Source organism: Orycteropus afer, unplaced genomic scaffold (assembly GCF_000298275.1).
Source record: "Orycteropus afer afer isolate SDZICR_OR568_19922 unplaced genomic scaffold, OryAfe1.0 scaffold00080, whole genome shotgun sequence".
Lineage (NCBI taxonomy): Eukaryota > Metazoa > Chordata > Mammalia > Tubulidentata > Orycteropodidae > Orycteropus > Orycteropus afer.
Genome location: NW_006921667.1, coordinates 8,273,679 through 8,288,101, shown reverse-complemented (window position 1 = coordinate 8,288,101; position 14,423 = coordinate 8,273,679). Strand labels below are relative to the sequence as shown.

At 44.6% G+C, this 14,423-nt stretch overlaps 1 protein-coding gene across 1 annotated transcript in view; it reads right to left on the bottom strand.

Annotated features, from left to right (window-relative positions):
* Positions 1 to 14,423, bottom strand: part of DRC3 (dynein regulatory complex subunit 3) — a 97,277-nt gene that overhangs the window by 49,964 nt on the left and 32,890 nt on the right. Inside the window, exons 4-7 of the mRNA XM_042781034.1 lie at positions 13,303 to 13,449; positions 9,977 to 10,096; positions 9,201 to 9,325; positions 7,574 to 7,748 (exon numbers count right to left, since the gene is read on the bottom strand). Coding sequence (XP_042636968.1) covers positions 7,574 to 7,748; positions 9,201 to 9,325; positions 9,977 to 10,096; positions 13,303 to 13,449 — 567 coding nt within the window. The remainder of the gene's footprint in view (positions 1 to 7,573; positions 7,749 to 9,200; positions 9,326 to 9,976; positions 10,097 to 13,302; positions 13,450 to 14,423) is intronic.

Sequence of the window (14,423 nt, the reverse complement as noted above, 5' to 3'; positions counted from 1 at the left end):
ATCTATTTGCCTTTTCAACTCTTTTAAAGTCTGATTTATGTATTTTGGGGCTCTTTCATTGGGTCCATAGATATTTACTATGGTTATATCTTCATGTTCAATTGATCCTTTAATCATTACAGAATGTCCTTCCTTGTCTCGTATGGTTTTTGTCTTAAAGTCAATTTGATCAGAAATTAATATTGCCACACCTGCTCTTTAATGGTTGGCATTTGCCATCTTTTTCCAACATTTAATTTTTAGTCTATTTTTGTCTTTGTCTCTAAGGTGTGTCTCTTGTAGACAGCATATTGATGGGTTCTATTTTCTGATCCAGTCTGCAACTCTCTTTCTCTTGAATGGTGCATTTAATCCATTAACATTCAGTGTTAATTACTGACAAGTATGAATTGGTTGTTATAATTTTGTGGTTTTTCATGTTATCCCTGGTTTCTTTGTTCCATATTATTTTCTGTGCTGAGCTCATTATGTTTATGAATTGTATTATCATTTCCTTTGTTGCTACTGTTTTAGTATTTGCTAAATATTTGTGCTTGTTCTCTTTTTTAATTGTGATGTGAAGGTTTGACATTTTTCTTTGAGGTTACCCTGTGATTTATAATTTTCTCCCTGAGATTAGAACAGTCTATTCTATCTTGCAACTCTCTTGGCTTCCTCACCATTTAGAAGTTCTGTAACTACACAGTATTTTCCCTTTTTGGTTTGTTGTTGTTCTAACTTGCCAATTGATGTCTCTGGTTCCCTGTTTATAATCTTGTAAGCTTATTTTACTTTGGATATGTCCATAGTGGTGGTTTCTGGATTATATCATCTTGTGTATTAATGGTCAGTTGTTGTTTGCTACTTTTGGTTCTCTGTTCAAAAGACTCCCTTTAGTATATCTTGTAAGGTTGGTCTGGTTTTAACAAATTCCCTTAGTTTCTGCTTATCTGGAAATCTCCTAATTTCACCATCATATCTGAGGGACAATTTTGCCGGGAATATAATTCTTATTTGCAAATTTTTCTCTTTCAGGATTTTATATATACCATCCCATTGTCTTCTCACTTGCATGGTTTCTGCTGAGAAATCAGAGCTCATTCTTACTTGTTGTCCTTTGTAAGTAACTTTTTGTTTTCCCGTGCTGCTTTCACAATTCTTTCTTTGTCTTTGGTTTTGATGAGTTTGATGATGATGTGTCTTGGTGATTTTCTTTTGGGGTTCGCTGGACTTCCTGAATGGATATATTCTCATCTTTCATCATATCAGGGAAGTTCTCCTCCAACAAATCTTGGACTATTTTCTCAGTGGTTTTATTTTTCTCTTCCTATTCTGGAATTCCAATGACATGTAGGTATTCCTTTTGATGGTATCCCACATGAACCTTAGGTTTTCTTCATTTTGTTTTGATCTTTTTTCTGATTGATCCCTTTCCAAAGAAGCATTCAGGTATTTGTCTTCAATCTCATTAATTCTGTCTTTCATTGCATCAGTTCTACTCCTTTGCCCTTTTAATGTGTTATCTATTTCTGACAATTTAGTATCAATCTTCTGGATTTCTATCTGTAGATTTAGAATCATTTCTAATTTTTCATTTATTTTGTCATATTGTTCTTATATTTTCTTCCAAAATTCTTCTAGGGTTTTGTCTGTGTTTTCCTTGGTCTATCTCTCAATCCTTTGAATTCCTTATTAGAGAGTGCCAATGCTGCTCCTTCCTTAGGGATGTGTTCTGTGTCTGTATCTTTCTCTCTTGTTTCTACCACTTTACCTTGCTTTTTTGTGTGGACTATGATGGTCTGCTGTCTCTGAGACATTGTGGCATATTTAGATCTCTGTTAACTAGGAAGAGCAGCCAAGGGTGAGTCAGGCTCTTGTTGGTGGCTGTTTATTGTTGGACAGTTGGTGGAGAAGGAAGTGGTGGCTCTCACTCATTAAGTGAAGCTGCAGGAGGTGTGGGTGTAGTTGTGTCATATGGGGACTGTTGCTGCCTCCTACTCAGTTTGAGAAAAATAACAATTGAATAGCCATCAAAAAAGTAAAAGTAAATGGACAAAAAGCACACCATGTAATTACACAGGAACAGTAACCAAAAAAAGGAAAACAAAATCCGCAATATATGGGGAGAGGTCTATAAGAGAAAAAAGGTAGAGAAAGAGTATAATGAAGGAAAAAATGGAAAAAAAACACAAAAAGAAGAACAAGGAACAGGGTTAACCATGAGAAAGAAAGAAAAAAAGAATTGCAACCAGTAACAGAGAAAAGAAAAAAAGCTGAAAACTAGAACCTGGGAGGGGAAGAATAAAGAATAATAGTAAAAAGGACAAAAGTAATCATAATAATAGTAGTTTTAAAGCAGACAAAAAGAAACAAACTGAAAAGCAAAAAAAAAAAAGAAAAAGAAAAAGAAAAACATTGGGGCATGGCAGGGCCGGGTACCCAGGCTCTGTGGGAGCACACAGACTGGGATGGAATTTTTGCCGGCCCAGACGGTGGGTGGGAGTGCGGGATGGCCTCACCTCCATTCACCAAGAGGGTGTGGGGTGTAAGAGTAACAAGGGGAATGTCACACCTTTCCAGTCATCCAGGTTCGGAATATCCTTGGGGTTCCTGGCAAGTGGAGCCTGTTCTTAAGTTCCTGGAATCTGGAGAATGCTGTTGTCTTAAATATCCAAAATGGTCAAGCCACTTGTAAATATTCAAAATGGCTGCACCCTCTGGACTGGCAAAAGTCCACAGCTCAGCCTACTGTCCTCCTCGCTGCCTCCCCTTCCATTCTCCAGCCACTAGAGTAGTCCTCCATGCAGTCCCTGGCTATCAGGGCCAATTTTTAGGTTAATTCTTAGGTCTGGCAATATCCAAGCTGTCTGTGCCATGAGGATAGCTGTCACACCACAGCTCTGCATGTCTCCTTTTTTGGTGTTTTCATGCAAATTCTTCTGCTAGTTGGAATTTAGTCCACTTCTATATCCTTCCCTTCAAGGATCAGAGGTCCAGGATTATCTTTTGTATCTGTGTTAATCAGTTCCCCTTTTCTTTGTTTAAGAGGGTCTGTGCAGTCTTCCTGCCTATTCCTCCATCTTACTGGAACTCCCCTTGATCTGTTTTGAATTAGTTTTTGTGTATAGTGTGAGGCATGGGTCCTGATTCACTCTTTTGCATGTGAAGAGTGCATGAATTCTAAGCAACATTTATTGAAGAGACTCTTCTTTCCCCATTGAATGGACTTAGCACCTTTGTCATAAATGTAAAGATTTATTTCTGGACTCTCAATTCTATCCTATTGGTCTATAGTCTATTATTAATTCAGTACCAGGCTATGGTGTAAAGAATTTAACCTAAAGTAATATGGTCTTGTTGTTTCCCGAGAAGATACCTCTGTTGTTGTTGTTGTTAGGTGCCACTGAGTTGTCTCCGACTCATAGAGACCCTATGCACAGGAGAATGAAACACCGCCCAGTCCTGAGCCAGCTCCACAATTCTTGCTACACATGAGCCCATTGTAGCCACCGCCATGTCAATCCACCTCACTGAGGGCCTTCCCCTCCTTCGTCGACCCTCCACCTTACCAATCATGACATCCTTCTCCAGGGAATGGTCCCTTCTGACAATATGACCGAAGTATGTGACACGAAGTCTGGCTATTCTCGCCTCCAAGGAGCATTCTGGCTGCACTTCGTTCAGGACAGAGCTCATAGCAAACCTACAGGACTGAGCAGAACTTCCTTCATAGGGTTTCTAAGGCTGTAAATCTTTATGGAAGCAGACTGCCTCATCTTTCTTCTGTGGAGCAGCTGGTAGGTTTGAACCACTCACGTACTGGTTAGCAGCCAAATGCCTTAACTGCTGTATAACCAGAGCCCTTCCAGCAAAGCAAAGTACACCACATATATAATTTGGTTTTGTATATACATACATACAATACATATGTATGTATTCATTTATATATATTTTAAAAACTCGAGACCAAATTCACTGCAATTGAATTGATTCCAACTCATAGCAACCCCCGTTGGGTTTCCAAGGCTGTAAATCTTTATGGAAGCAGACAGTCTCATATTTCTCTCATGGAGCAGCTAGTGGGTTTGAACCACTGGGCTTTTGGTTAGTTAGTAGCCAAATGCCTTAACCATATACATATGGTTTATACATATACATATATATACATACACACGCGCACACATATATACACACACATTATATGTATGTGTGTATATGTATATATATATGTATATGTATAAACACATACATACATAAATACATATATATACACACATATATAAATATATCCAAATGTATATACATATATACACACATATATATGCATACATACATACATATATATGTGTGTCCATATGTGTGTGTGTGTGTGTGTGTAGGAGCTCTGGTAGCATAATACCTAAGGCACTTGACTGCTAACCAGAAGCCTTGCAGGCTGGCGGTTCAAACCTACCAGTCACTCCTCAGAAGGAAGGTTGGGCAATCTACTTCCATAGTGATACTGCCTTGGCAACCCAAGGAGGGGTCGCTATGAGTCGGGTCTGACTTGATGGCACATAACAACAACAATATATATATATATATACATGGTATGTGTATATATACACACACACACAAAGGCATACCTTGGAGATATATTGCAGGTTTGGTTCCAGACCACCACAGTAAAGCAAATATCACAATGAAACCAGTGACACAACTTTTTTATTTGTTTCCCAAGGCATATAAAAGCTATGCTTACACTATATTGTAGTCTATTAAGTGTGCAATAGCATGACAAAAAAGTTTGAACTATTGTTGAGAGTTACTGAAATGTGACACAGGAACATGAAGTAAGCACATGCTGTTGGAAAAATGGTGCTGATACACTTGCTTGACTCAGGGATGCCACAAACTTTCAATTTGTAAAATATGCATATCTGCAAAGTGCAATAAAGCAAAGCTCAATAAAATGAGTATGCCTGTGTGTGTGTATATATACATACATAAATGTATATATATATGTGTGTGTGTGTATATATAAAACATAGAGGCTCTGGTGGCGTAGTGCCTAAGGCATTTGATTGCTAACCAGAAGGGTGGTGGTTCAAACCCACCAGCCATTCCTTGGAAGGAAGGTTGGGCAATCTACTTCTGTAGTGATACTGCCTCAGAAACCCAAGGAGGGGTCGCTATGAGTCAGGTCCGACTCAATGGCACCTAACAACAACAACAAACATATACACGCACCAAAGATAGATAGATAGAGATATATTATAATTGGGTGCCATCAAGTCAATTCCTACTCATAGTGACCTTATGTACAATAGACTGTAACACTTCCTTGTCCTGCACCATCCTCACAATTGTTGCTATACTTGAGCCCATTGTTGTAGCCACTGTGTCAGTTCACCTCATTGAGGGTCTTTCTTATTTTCATTAACCCTCTACTTTACCAAGCATGATGTCTTTTCCTAGGGACTTGTCTGTCCTGACAACATGAACTACGTACAAGAGCTGAAGTCTTGCAATCCTTCTAAGGATCATTCTGGCTGTGCTTCTTCCAAGACAGATTTATTTGTTCTTCTGGCAATCTATGGTATATTCAATATTCTTTGCCAACCCCATAATTCAAATGCATCAATTTTTCTTCAGTCTTCCTTAGTTACTGTCCAGCTTTTGCATGGCAAATAAAAATACCATGGCTTGAGTCAGGTGCAACTTAGTCTTCAAAGTGACATCTTTGCTTTTTAACACTTGAAGAGGTCTTTTTGAAGCAGATTTGCCGAATGCAATATATCATTTGATTTCTTGACTGCTACTTCTGTGGGTGTTGATTGTGTATCCAAGTAAAATGAAATCCTTAACAACTTCAATCTTTTCTCTGTTTATCATGATGTTCCTTATTGGTCCATGTTATAGTTAAGATTATGTGTCAGCTTGGCTGGGCCTGGTTTTGAACAGCTGGGCAGCTGGATGTAGTTATACCCTGTCACGAGACTGGTAATCAATTCCATGATGGAATCTACTGTGAGCAGCTAAGTAGCTTTCTTAGGGATGTAGTCTGGTTCCAGTATGTAAGAAGACTCTTTGAGGATGGTCTTGAGCTTTATGGCATGCTTCGACCATGCATGAAGCTGAGTCTTCATTCAGCAGACCGCTATGTTGCTGCCAATCCTGGGCTGTTCCTGGACTTGAATTAGTGGTCTGCTATGTTGCTTGATAATTTTGGGACTGTGTCATTTTACTTTCCAACCTTGGGTTTGTCAGCCTCAGGAGCCAGCAGCTGTCTGAGTTAAGAGAAACCCCTAGCCTCAGTAGGCCAGAAGCAAGAGGCAGAGCTGAAGCCCAAGGTCAAGGGGCATTCACCCAGCCTCTACAGCTGGCATTTTGAACTCAGTCTTTTAGCCTCCTAAACTTTAAGAGAATAAACCCCTGTTTGTCAAAGCCATCCACTTGTAGTATTTTCTGTTAGAGTAGCACTAGAGAACCAAAATGGTCCAATTGTGAGGATCTTTATTTTATTTTGAGGTATAATCCATACTGAAAGCTGCAGTCTTTGATCTTCATCAGTAAGTGTTTCAAGTCCTCTTTGCTTTCACAGCAAGAAAGGCCTTGTCACCTATATATTGCAAACTACTAATGAGTCTTTCTCCAATCTTAATGCTGTGCTGTTATTCATACAGTCCAGCTTCTCAGATTATTTGCTTAGCATACAGATTGAGTAAGTATGGTGAAAGGATACAACCCTGATGCACACCTTTCTTGATTTTAAACCAAGCAGTATCCCATTGTTCTTTTTGAGCAACTGTCTCTTGGACTATGTACAGGTTCCCCTTGAGCACAATTGAGTATTCTTGAATTTCCATTCTTCACAATGTTACCCATAATTTGTTATGATCCATGAGGTTGAATGCTTTTGCATAGTCAATAAAACACAGGTAAACATCTTTCTAGTGTTCTCTGCTTTCAGCCAAGCTCTATCTCATATCAGCAATGATATCCCTTGTTCCATGTCCTCTTCTGAATCTGGCTCTGCCAACCCCATGGTCCCGGATACATTCCAGCATTATTGAAGGCACTATGTGCAATGAACAGCCCAAGCACCACCCTTCAGGGGCCCCAGTCTGATGGGGGTAGGGTGGGAGTACAGGCTCTGGGTTTCATATCTGTTGAATGAATGAAGTAATACTAATAGTAGTAAAAGCAATAGTAACAGTAGTAGTATTTGTGTTATTAATGCTGCTGCTGCTGATGATGATAAAGTCATGTGGGTAAGGACACCCTGAATCCAGGGGTACCTTATGGGAAAGAGACCCCCAGGGTCCCTTGCTCAGCTCAGTTACAGCACAGGGAAGAACTGTGGTTGTTGGTAGTATGAGGCCGAATCTTGGTTCTGCTCCTTGGTAGCTCTGTGATCTCTGTTACTGGGGATAATGAACCTGGGCCTCGGGGGCTACCAGGGCACATGAGTTGCAGCCCCTTGAGTGGGCTCAGGCTACTGCAGGGCCAGTCATGGTCATGTGCCTGGCATCCTAGAGCACAGTGGCCTGAGAATGGGGACTTAGTCTTGGGAGTAGGGGCAAGGATGGGATCTGAGAGATGTAGGGCCTACCTGTAGATGCTTCTCCTCAAATTCAATGATCTTCTGTTTGCCCTGCTCCTGGTTCTCCCGGATAGCTTCTTGTATGCACTCATTGAAAGTGTCAATCTCCACTTTGCGCTTCTCCTGCTGTTTCAGGCCATACTCAAAAATATTCAGGCAGATGATGACAAATTTGTCCTTGTAGCTAAGTAGCTGTCAAGGAGGCTTGTACTGTCTCAAGAGTGGACTGCCAGGCGGCCACAGGTAAAAGCTGCACGATAACAGTATCAGGGCTCCTGGCATGGAGCACATGTTGGTGCAGACTACTCAGTACTCTGGGCTCAGTACTAGAAACCGAAGATCTATCTCATCTGATCCATTTGCCTGATAAGAAAACCAAGGGCTGGAACTGGGACCAGACCAGGGTCACAGCTATGAGCTTGACACTGGGACCCCTCCACCCTCAGCCTCAGGGAATCAGAAACAGGAGCCATGTGGGTGAAGGAGTTGACAGAGCAGGAAGAGTCACACCGAGAAGGACTCCATTAGACCTATGGGAAGGCCAGGGGGACTGAGCACTTGGGGGAGTCTCGTCTCTGGTATATTGTCTAGAAGAGCACCTCTGTCAAGGTTAACCCTTGTCCCTTGTTGCTGCAGATGCACTGTGGGAGCCTGTGGGAATGGCAGGTCACAGACATCAGGGCAGACAGACCCAGGTTTGAGACCTCACTGTGCCATTGACCCTGGGACCCCACCCTGGTAAGTCATATCCCTTCTCCAGGCCTCAGTGTCTTTATCTGCTGCCTGGCATCCTTGGGAGGGAGGAATCATTGAAGCCAGGAGGATAAAGCCATCCTGCAGGGCTGGAAATTGATGCTCAGATAAGTGAAATGACTTGTCCAGAGTCACACAGCTATAGCATGTTACAGCCAAGATTCAAATGCAGGTCTGCCTGGCTGAAAATCACCAGCTGGTGGGTGGCAGTGCCAGGTAGGAGCCCAGGTTGTTTGACCCAGAGCCCCACTCTTAACCGTACACTCACCCCTGGACATCTTCATTGCACTTCCTGTTTTACTTCCATGCTCCTGTTCCCTGCTGCTATGAATTATAGAATGCTGGATTTTTAACAGTATACTTATCTTTATCCAGCAAGCTGTCAGGTAGACTGGAGGAAGAAGGTAGACTTAGAACTCAAACCCCAGCTACTAAATGCCTGACCCTGACAGGTCATTGAACCTTGTCAGGCATTGGCTTCCCCACCTATAAAGTGGGATGGGTGAGGGCATCCATCTGGTGAGGGGTTGAGAAAAAGACAAATAATGTATGCAAAGCACATACCAGGACAAGGAAACATGACTGCCAAAGATCAACACCACCACAGAGCATGTTTTCAACAACCCCATCTCTAAAAACCTGTGTCATGTAGGTTCAAACCTCAGTGAATACCCTGAAATCCAGGTAGCATTTCCCCCTGGTGCTAGCTGACCCAGCTTTAATCTGTGTTGTGTGTACACTGCTTAGAAGGGAGGGGGGGTTGTCCCTCCCAGGGTCTTACAAGAGAGATGGGGAAACTGAGGCCCAGAGAAGAAGGGGACTTGCTTTAGGCAGGATGGTGGCACAGGGACCCCGGGTTCTGCCAGAGGTGGAAGTGGTGAACTTGAAAGGATATGCTTCGAGGAGCTCGCTGACGCCAGGCAGACAGGCCAGCTTATTGCCCTCCGTATCCTCAGCATACATGCTGTCAAACAGGAAGGAGCTGTTGAAGTGTTCGATGAACCCAGCCTGTGGACAGAAACAGCCTACGTGTGGCTGCACTGGCTCACTTCACTGACTCCTACGAGGACACAGAATCTGCTGTTCTGCTGTGCTGGTATCTAGGGAGGTTTCCTGGAGGTAGAGGTGCTCTGAGGGAGGCAGGAGAGGATGAGGGTTCTGAGGGAGGGAGGCATGTGGAGGCCAAAGGCATAGCACTATAGACTGCCTACAGAACATTCTGCAGGGCTCAGTCTGGCTGGAGAGAGCAATGGGGGCTGACTGGTGGGAGGGGGCCACACTGAGCTCAGGAACATACACTGTTCTTCGCATGCTGTGGGACACAGTCCCTGGGTTTAAGAGAAGGAGATGCTCTGATAGACAGATGGTATTAAGCACACTCTCTCCAGCCAATAGGCAGATAATGGGGCCTGGATGGGGACAGCAAGTGGCCTAGTGAAGTGAAGCTGTGTAGGGGTACCAGACTATGTGGTGGGAGCAGTTTATACAAACTCAGGCATTGCTGAGCAGCATCAATTTTCAATCAAAAGGCAAGTTTTCAGGGTCCTGGGGCCAACTCAGTCTAATCCAGTGGATGCCCTCTCCTGGGCATCTCTGAGCCAGTGAAAGGGGGCGAGGGTCAGGCAGAGGCCATGGCTGGCCAAGGCCTCCCTGTAGTACCTTATGCACCTCCAGCTCCTCCCTCTGGGCCCGCGCCTCCTCCTGCTGGGCCTGTGTTAGGGTCTCACGGTGTTTCAGCTCATCGATGGTATACTGGTACTTGATCTCTGCCACCTCTCTCTGCAAGGATGGGGGGCTGTGACCAGAGGGGCTTGGCCCCTCAGCCCTCTGCAAACCTGACAGGCAGGGCCTAGGGTATACGCTCCATGCAGGTGAGCATGGCTTGTCCTAAGTACTGAATCTAGGTGATGTGGTAACATTGGAAAGGGCCAAGGGAGTTGTATAAGGCAGAATGTGCGGGCAGCTGTGGATGCTATCGGGGTGACCGGGGACTCCTATGCCCCACATGCAACTTACATACTTCCTACAGTCCTCCCAGGTGGGTGTCAGGGCTTCCTTTAGGGATGAACAAGGGGAAAGAGTAAACTGACCTACCCAAGGTCCAGGTCTTCTGTACCCAATTTACTCAGTCCTCACCCTTTCTTAGATGCTCTGTGAATCCCAAATGCTCTTGCCTGTGGTCCCCAGACCTAAGCCTCTAACTGTCCACCCAGCTCCACTCCTTAATAAGTGGCCCCAAGCACACAGCCCACCGAGTACACAAGTCTGAGGCCCCCCGTGGCCCAGCCTGTGCCCAGGCCTGTCTGTCTTACCCTACGTATCTAATCTGGCTACATCTCACCAGCATCTCTTACAGGGACACCTGCCACAGCCTTGTGGCTGATCTTCCCCATCTTCCTATCCCCCCTTTAATCTGCCCTTCACCCAGAAAGCAACTAGAGCTGTCTTTGTTGTCTGCTCATCTGTTGTCATCCCCTCACTTACCTTTTACCAGCTCCTTGCATGGCCTATAAGCCCCTGGTCCCTCTCCAGCTCTCTGAGCCTCTGCCACTGGCCTGCTTACCACATGCTCCTCCTGACCCAGGGCATTTGTACCTCTGCTTTCTGCCTGATCGGTCCTTTCGCCAGTCAACTCCTGACCATCCAAGAGATAGATTCCCCCAGCTCAAAAGCCACTTCCTAGGGGAAGCCTTCCTGGAACTCTGTGAGGTAAGTCAGTCCACTGTGCACCAACCCCTGTGGACACTCTTGGCCCTTGTCCTTCCTCCTGTTACTTCCATCTGTAAGAGGGATGTCCTGACTGTCCCCCTCCCACTGTGCTAACCCATAGACAAAGGCAAGCTGAGTTGGGCTCTCCCTCAGGCCTGTTCAGTTCTACCACCAGGTGCTGCCTGAGTCCACCCCTCCTCACTGCCCAGCCTCACACCCACATGCTGCCATTATACAAGTTATCATAGTCATCCACTTTGGTGTGGCTCCTTGGCTACAGAATAGCTTATTATCATCAGTCTCACACAGAGTTGAAATTCTTCTAAGAATTTCTTCTTTATTTATTTATACTTTACTAAAGAAGTTACTTTAATAAATATGTTTACATTGTGTCTAATATCTGCCTCTTCCTTCTCACAGCTCTGCCCTCCATGAGGCCACTATATCCTCTCTCTTTCTCTCAGGACCACGGCATCTGCTCCCTGCCTTCACTGTCCCCATCTCTTCCTCTACCAATCACCAAATTTCTGAAATGCTGCATGACATGACACCCCAGCTGCTTAGACTTCTCCACGATCCCCATCTCCAACTGAATGAATCTCATTGACGTGGCACCAGTCTACGCCCCAACCTGCCACTAGTCCTCTCTTCGGCACATACAGCCCCCTAAACTCGTAGTGCCTGCCTACTCTGTGTCCTTGGTTAGGATCCTCTCCAATCCTCAGGGCCGGACTGAGGTGAAGGACAGCCTCCAGGTACCTGCTTAGGGCCTTGATGTAAAAGTGGCCTAAGGAAATAAGAGTGAGCCCTCAGGGAAAGCCTCACAGAGTTAGAAGGCCCTGTGAGCCTGCCCTCGTGCCTGGTCAGCCTTTAACTGTGCCTGGCTACACCATTACCCAAGTTCTATGGGACCAGGTAGCCAGGGGCTTGGGATGGGCTGCAGTTGGCACCCAGTCAGATATAGATTGGAGTTCCAGGTGCCCTGCCTGCACAACTCTGCTTCTATAACTTTTTTTTTTTAAATCATTCTTTATCTTGATGATTCTAGGCAAGTCTCTGAATCTTAAAAGAAACTGTAGTTTCCTCTCAGTGCCCTGGGAAGGCCCATGAGTCCTGCCTGCTCTCTACAGGAGTTTCAGAGGATTGAGAAGAGTACTTGGGAAGGGGCTCTAATAAATGTAGTGTCATGATTTCCTGTGGTTTTATAACAAGCAAAACTCATCCAAACATATCTTTGACTAGCCCAAGTACTTGTGCTCATGCTGCCTTTCAAATTATTATATGAAAAAAACAAGACTCAAGAGTCTTAGTATTCAAAGCCTCTGATTCTCATATTGTTATGAGAGAGAGCCCACGGTCACTGGAGGGGTAGCTCTCTGGCCTTGTCATATCCCCATGGACTTCTTGAGGAAGTTCTGAGGAGGGCATGTTGCTGCATCTGGGAGGCCTTCATCCACTGTGGGGGCTGCTCTGGGGCCCAGATTGTGCAGGGCCAGGGCTGAGAATGGGGCTGGCTTCTGAAATACCTCAGTGCCCCCAACACTGTCTCACTTCTCCTGGAGGTGTTATGAGAGAAACAGCAGATGTGTAGTCTTCAGTCCCTGACATCTGGCACCAAGGACACCACCATCCTGTTGCCCAAGGCCTCATGGCTGCACCAGGATTTTTTTCTTTTCTCTGAAGGGGAAAGTCCTCACAAACAGATCACACTACACACAGTGCTATAGCTAAGAGGTCATGAAAGGGGCCAAAGTGTAGCAGAGATAAGTAGAGTGAGGCAGCACAGGCAGCAGGCAAAGGAGAGCTGTAGGCAAGCATGGCAGCAAGGCGGACACCCATCTTTGGGCCCAGCTCCCAGCAGTACCATGAGTCATGAGGTCTAATCTCCATTGGTGAGCTGGTGGTAAGAGCAGGGCCCATCTCACAAGCTGCAGTAGATGTATCAATGAATAATGCAGGGGCTAGTGTGAGTGTGCCAGTAGGTTGAATGGGGTCAGGAGGTCATGTGGCTCCTGGTAACCCTAGGTTAGTGGCTTTAGGCCACCTTAGCTTCTTTATCTGGAAAAAAAGGCACTGCAATGGCTAAAATCACACATGGAAGGGGCTGGTACCCTCAAGCATATACTCAGCAGTGACCAGGAGGTCTCTAGGGAATGGCTCTGACAGGGCAGACACAAAACAAATGGGGCAACTCCTGCTTAGTGCCTCTCTCTGTAAAACCTGGGGCCTGAAGACTCCATCTCACAATCTGGAGGCTGATGGAGAGAGACACTTGCCGTGAGGTCATCAATACGCCGGAAGTCCAGGTACACAAGATCAGGAAGGTAGGCACAGACAAACATCTTGTAATCCTCTGCCTCTGAGATGGGGTTTCCAGAGAGGCTGAGTGTCCGCAGGTCCTTGAACCGCCGCAGGTAGATGATCTAGGAAGGAGTTGGAGAGAAGGCTCCATTTGCCTGCTTACCACTAGGCTACAAGCATACCTGGTGGTCTTTCCACCCTGCACTCTTCTGGAGTTTCCAGCTTGGTTGCAGCCACTGTCAATACTGGGTGGAGAGACAGGTGGGAGTCCCCCAGGAGAGAAGGCAGATTCTAAGGAATCAAGCAGACCTGGGCTCAAATCCCAACTGTGAGACATTAGGCAAATTTATCTAACAGCTATGAGGCTCAATGTCCTTGTCTGTAAAATGGGCATAAGGATGTTATGTGTGTTATAAGTATTGTAAACACCAAACAAAATAAGCTATGAAAAGCACTTAGAAACTTAGAAGAGTAACTGGCACCTAATAAGCACTCACCTGGTGGCTGCTATTATTACTATTACTAACTGGTGAGTAAGAATAGGCAAATGTCTTTTTAGTTTGTAAAGCCCCTAAAAAGATCTAATTATCTTAAATTAAGTGGAACCCAATTTAAAATTAACCTTGGATTAACTGGATAACATTCTACTATCTTCTGTTTATTATTCCTATATTCTATTTTTAGTAAAATGGGGGAAAAGTCAACAAGATAGCCAATATTTTATTTGCTAGCATCTTCCTAACACTTAGACACGGTACTATGTAAAAGATAAAAATGAGACCTAACTTCCTCTCAGTCATTTATTTGCTATTCATTTGACAAACATTTTGAAGCCTGGGAGCCACAGCAGAGAAGAAAGCCCACATAGTTCTTGCCCTTGTAGCAAGAGTTTTTTTTTTTTTATATTCTAGGGGCAGAGAACAACTAGGTTTTAAAAGTAGATACGGTACTTAAGAATTAACCTAAAAATCATCCTGCTAGCCAGGGACTGCACTGAGGACTGTTCACTGTGGCTGGGGAACAAACGGAGAAGGTGAAGAGAAAGGTGGGCTGAGCTGTGGACTTTTTCTGGTCTGGAGGGCGCCGCCATTTTGAA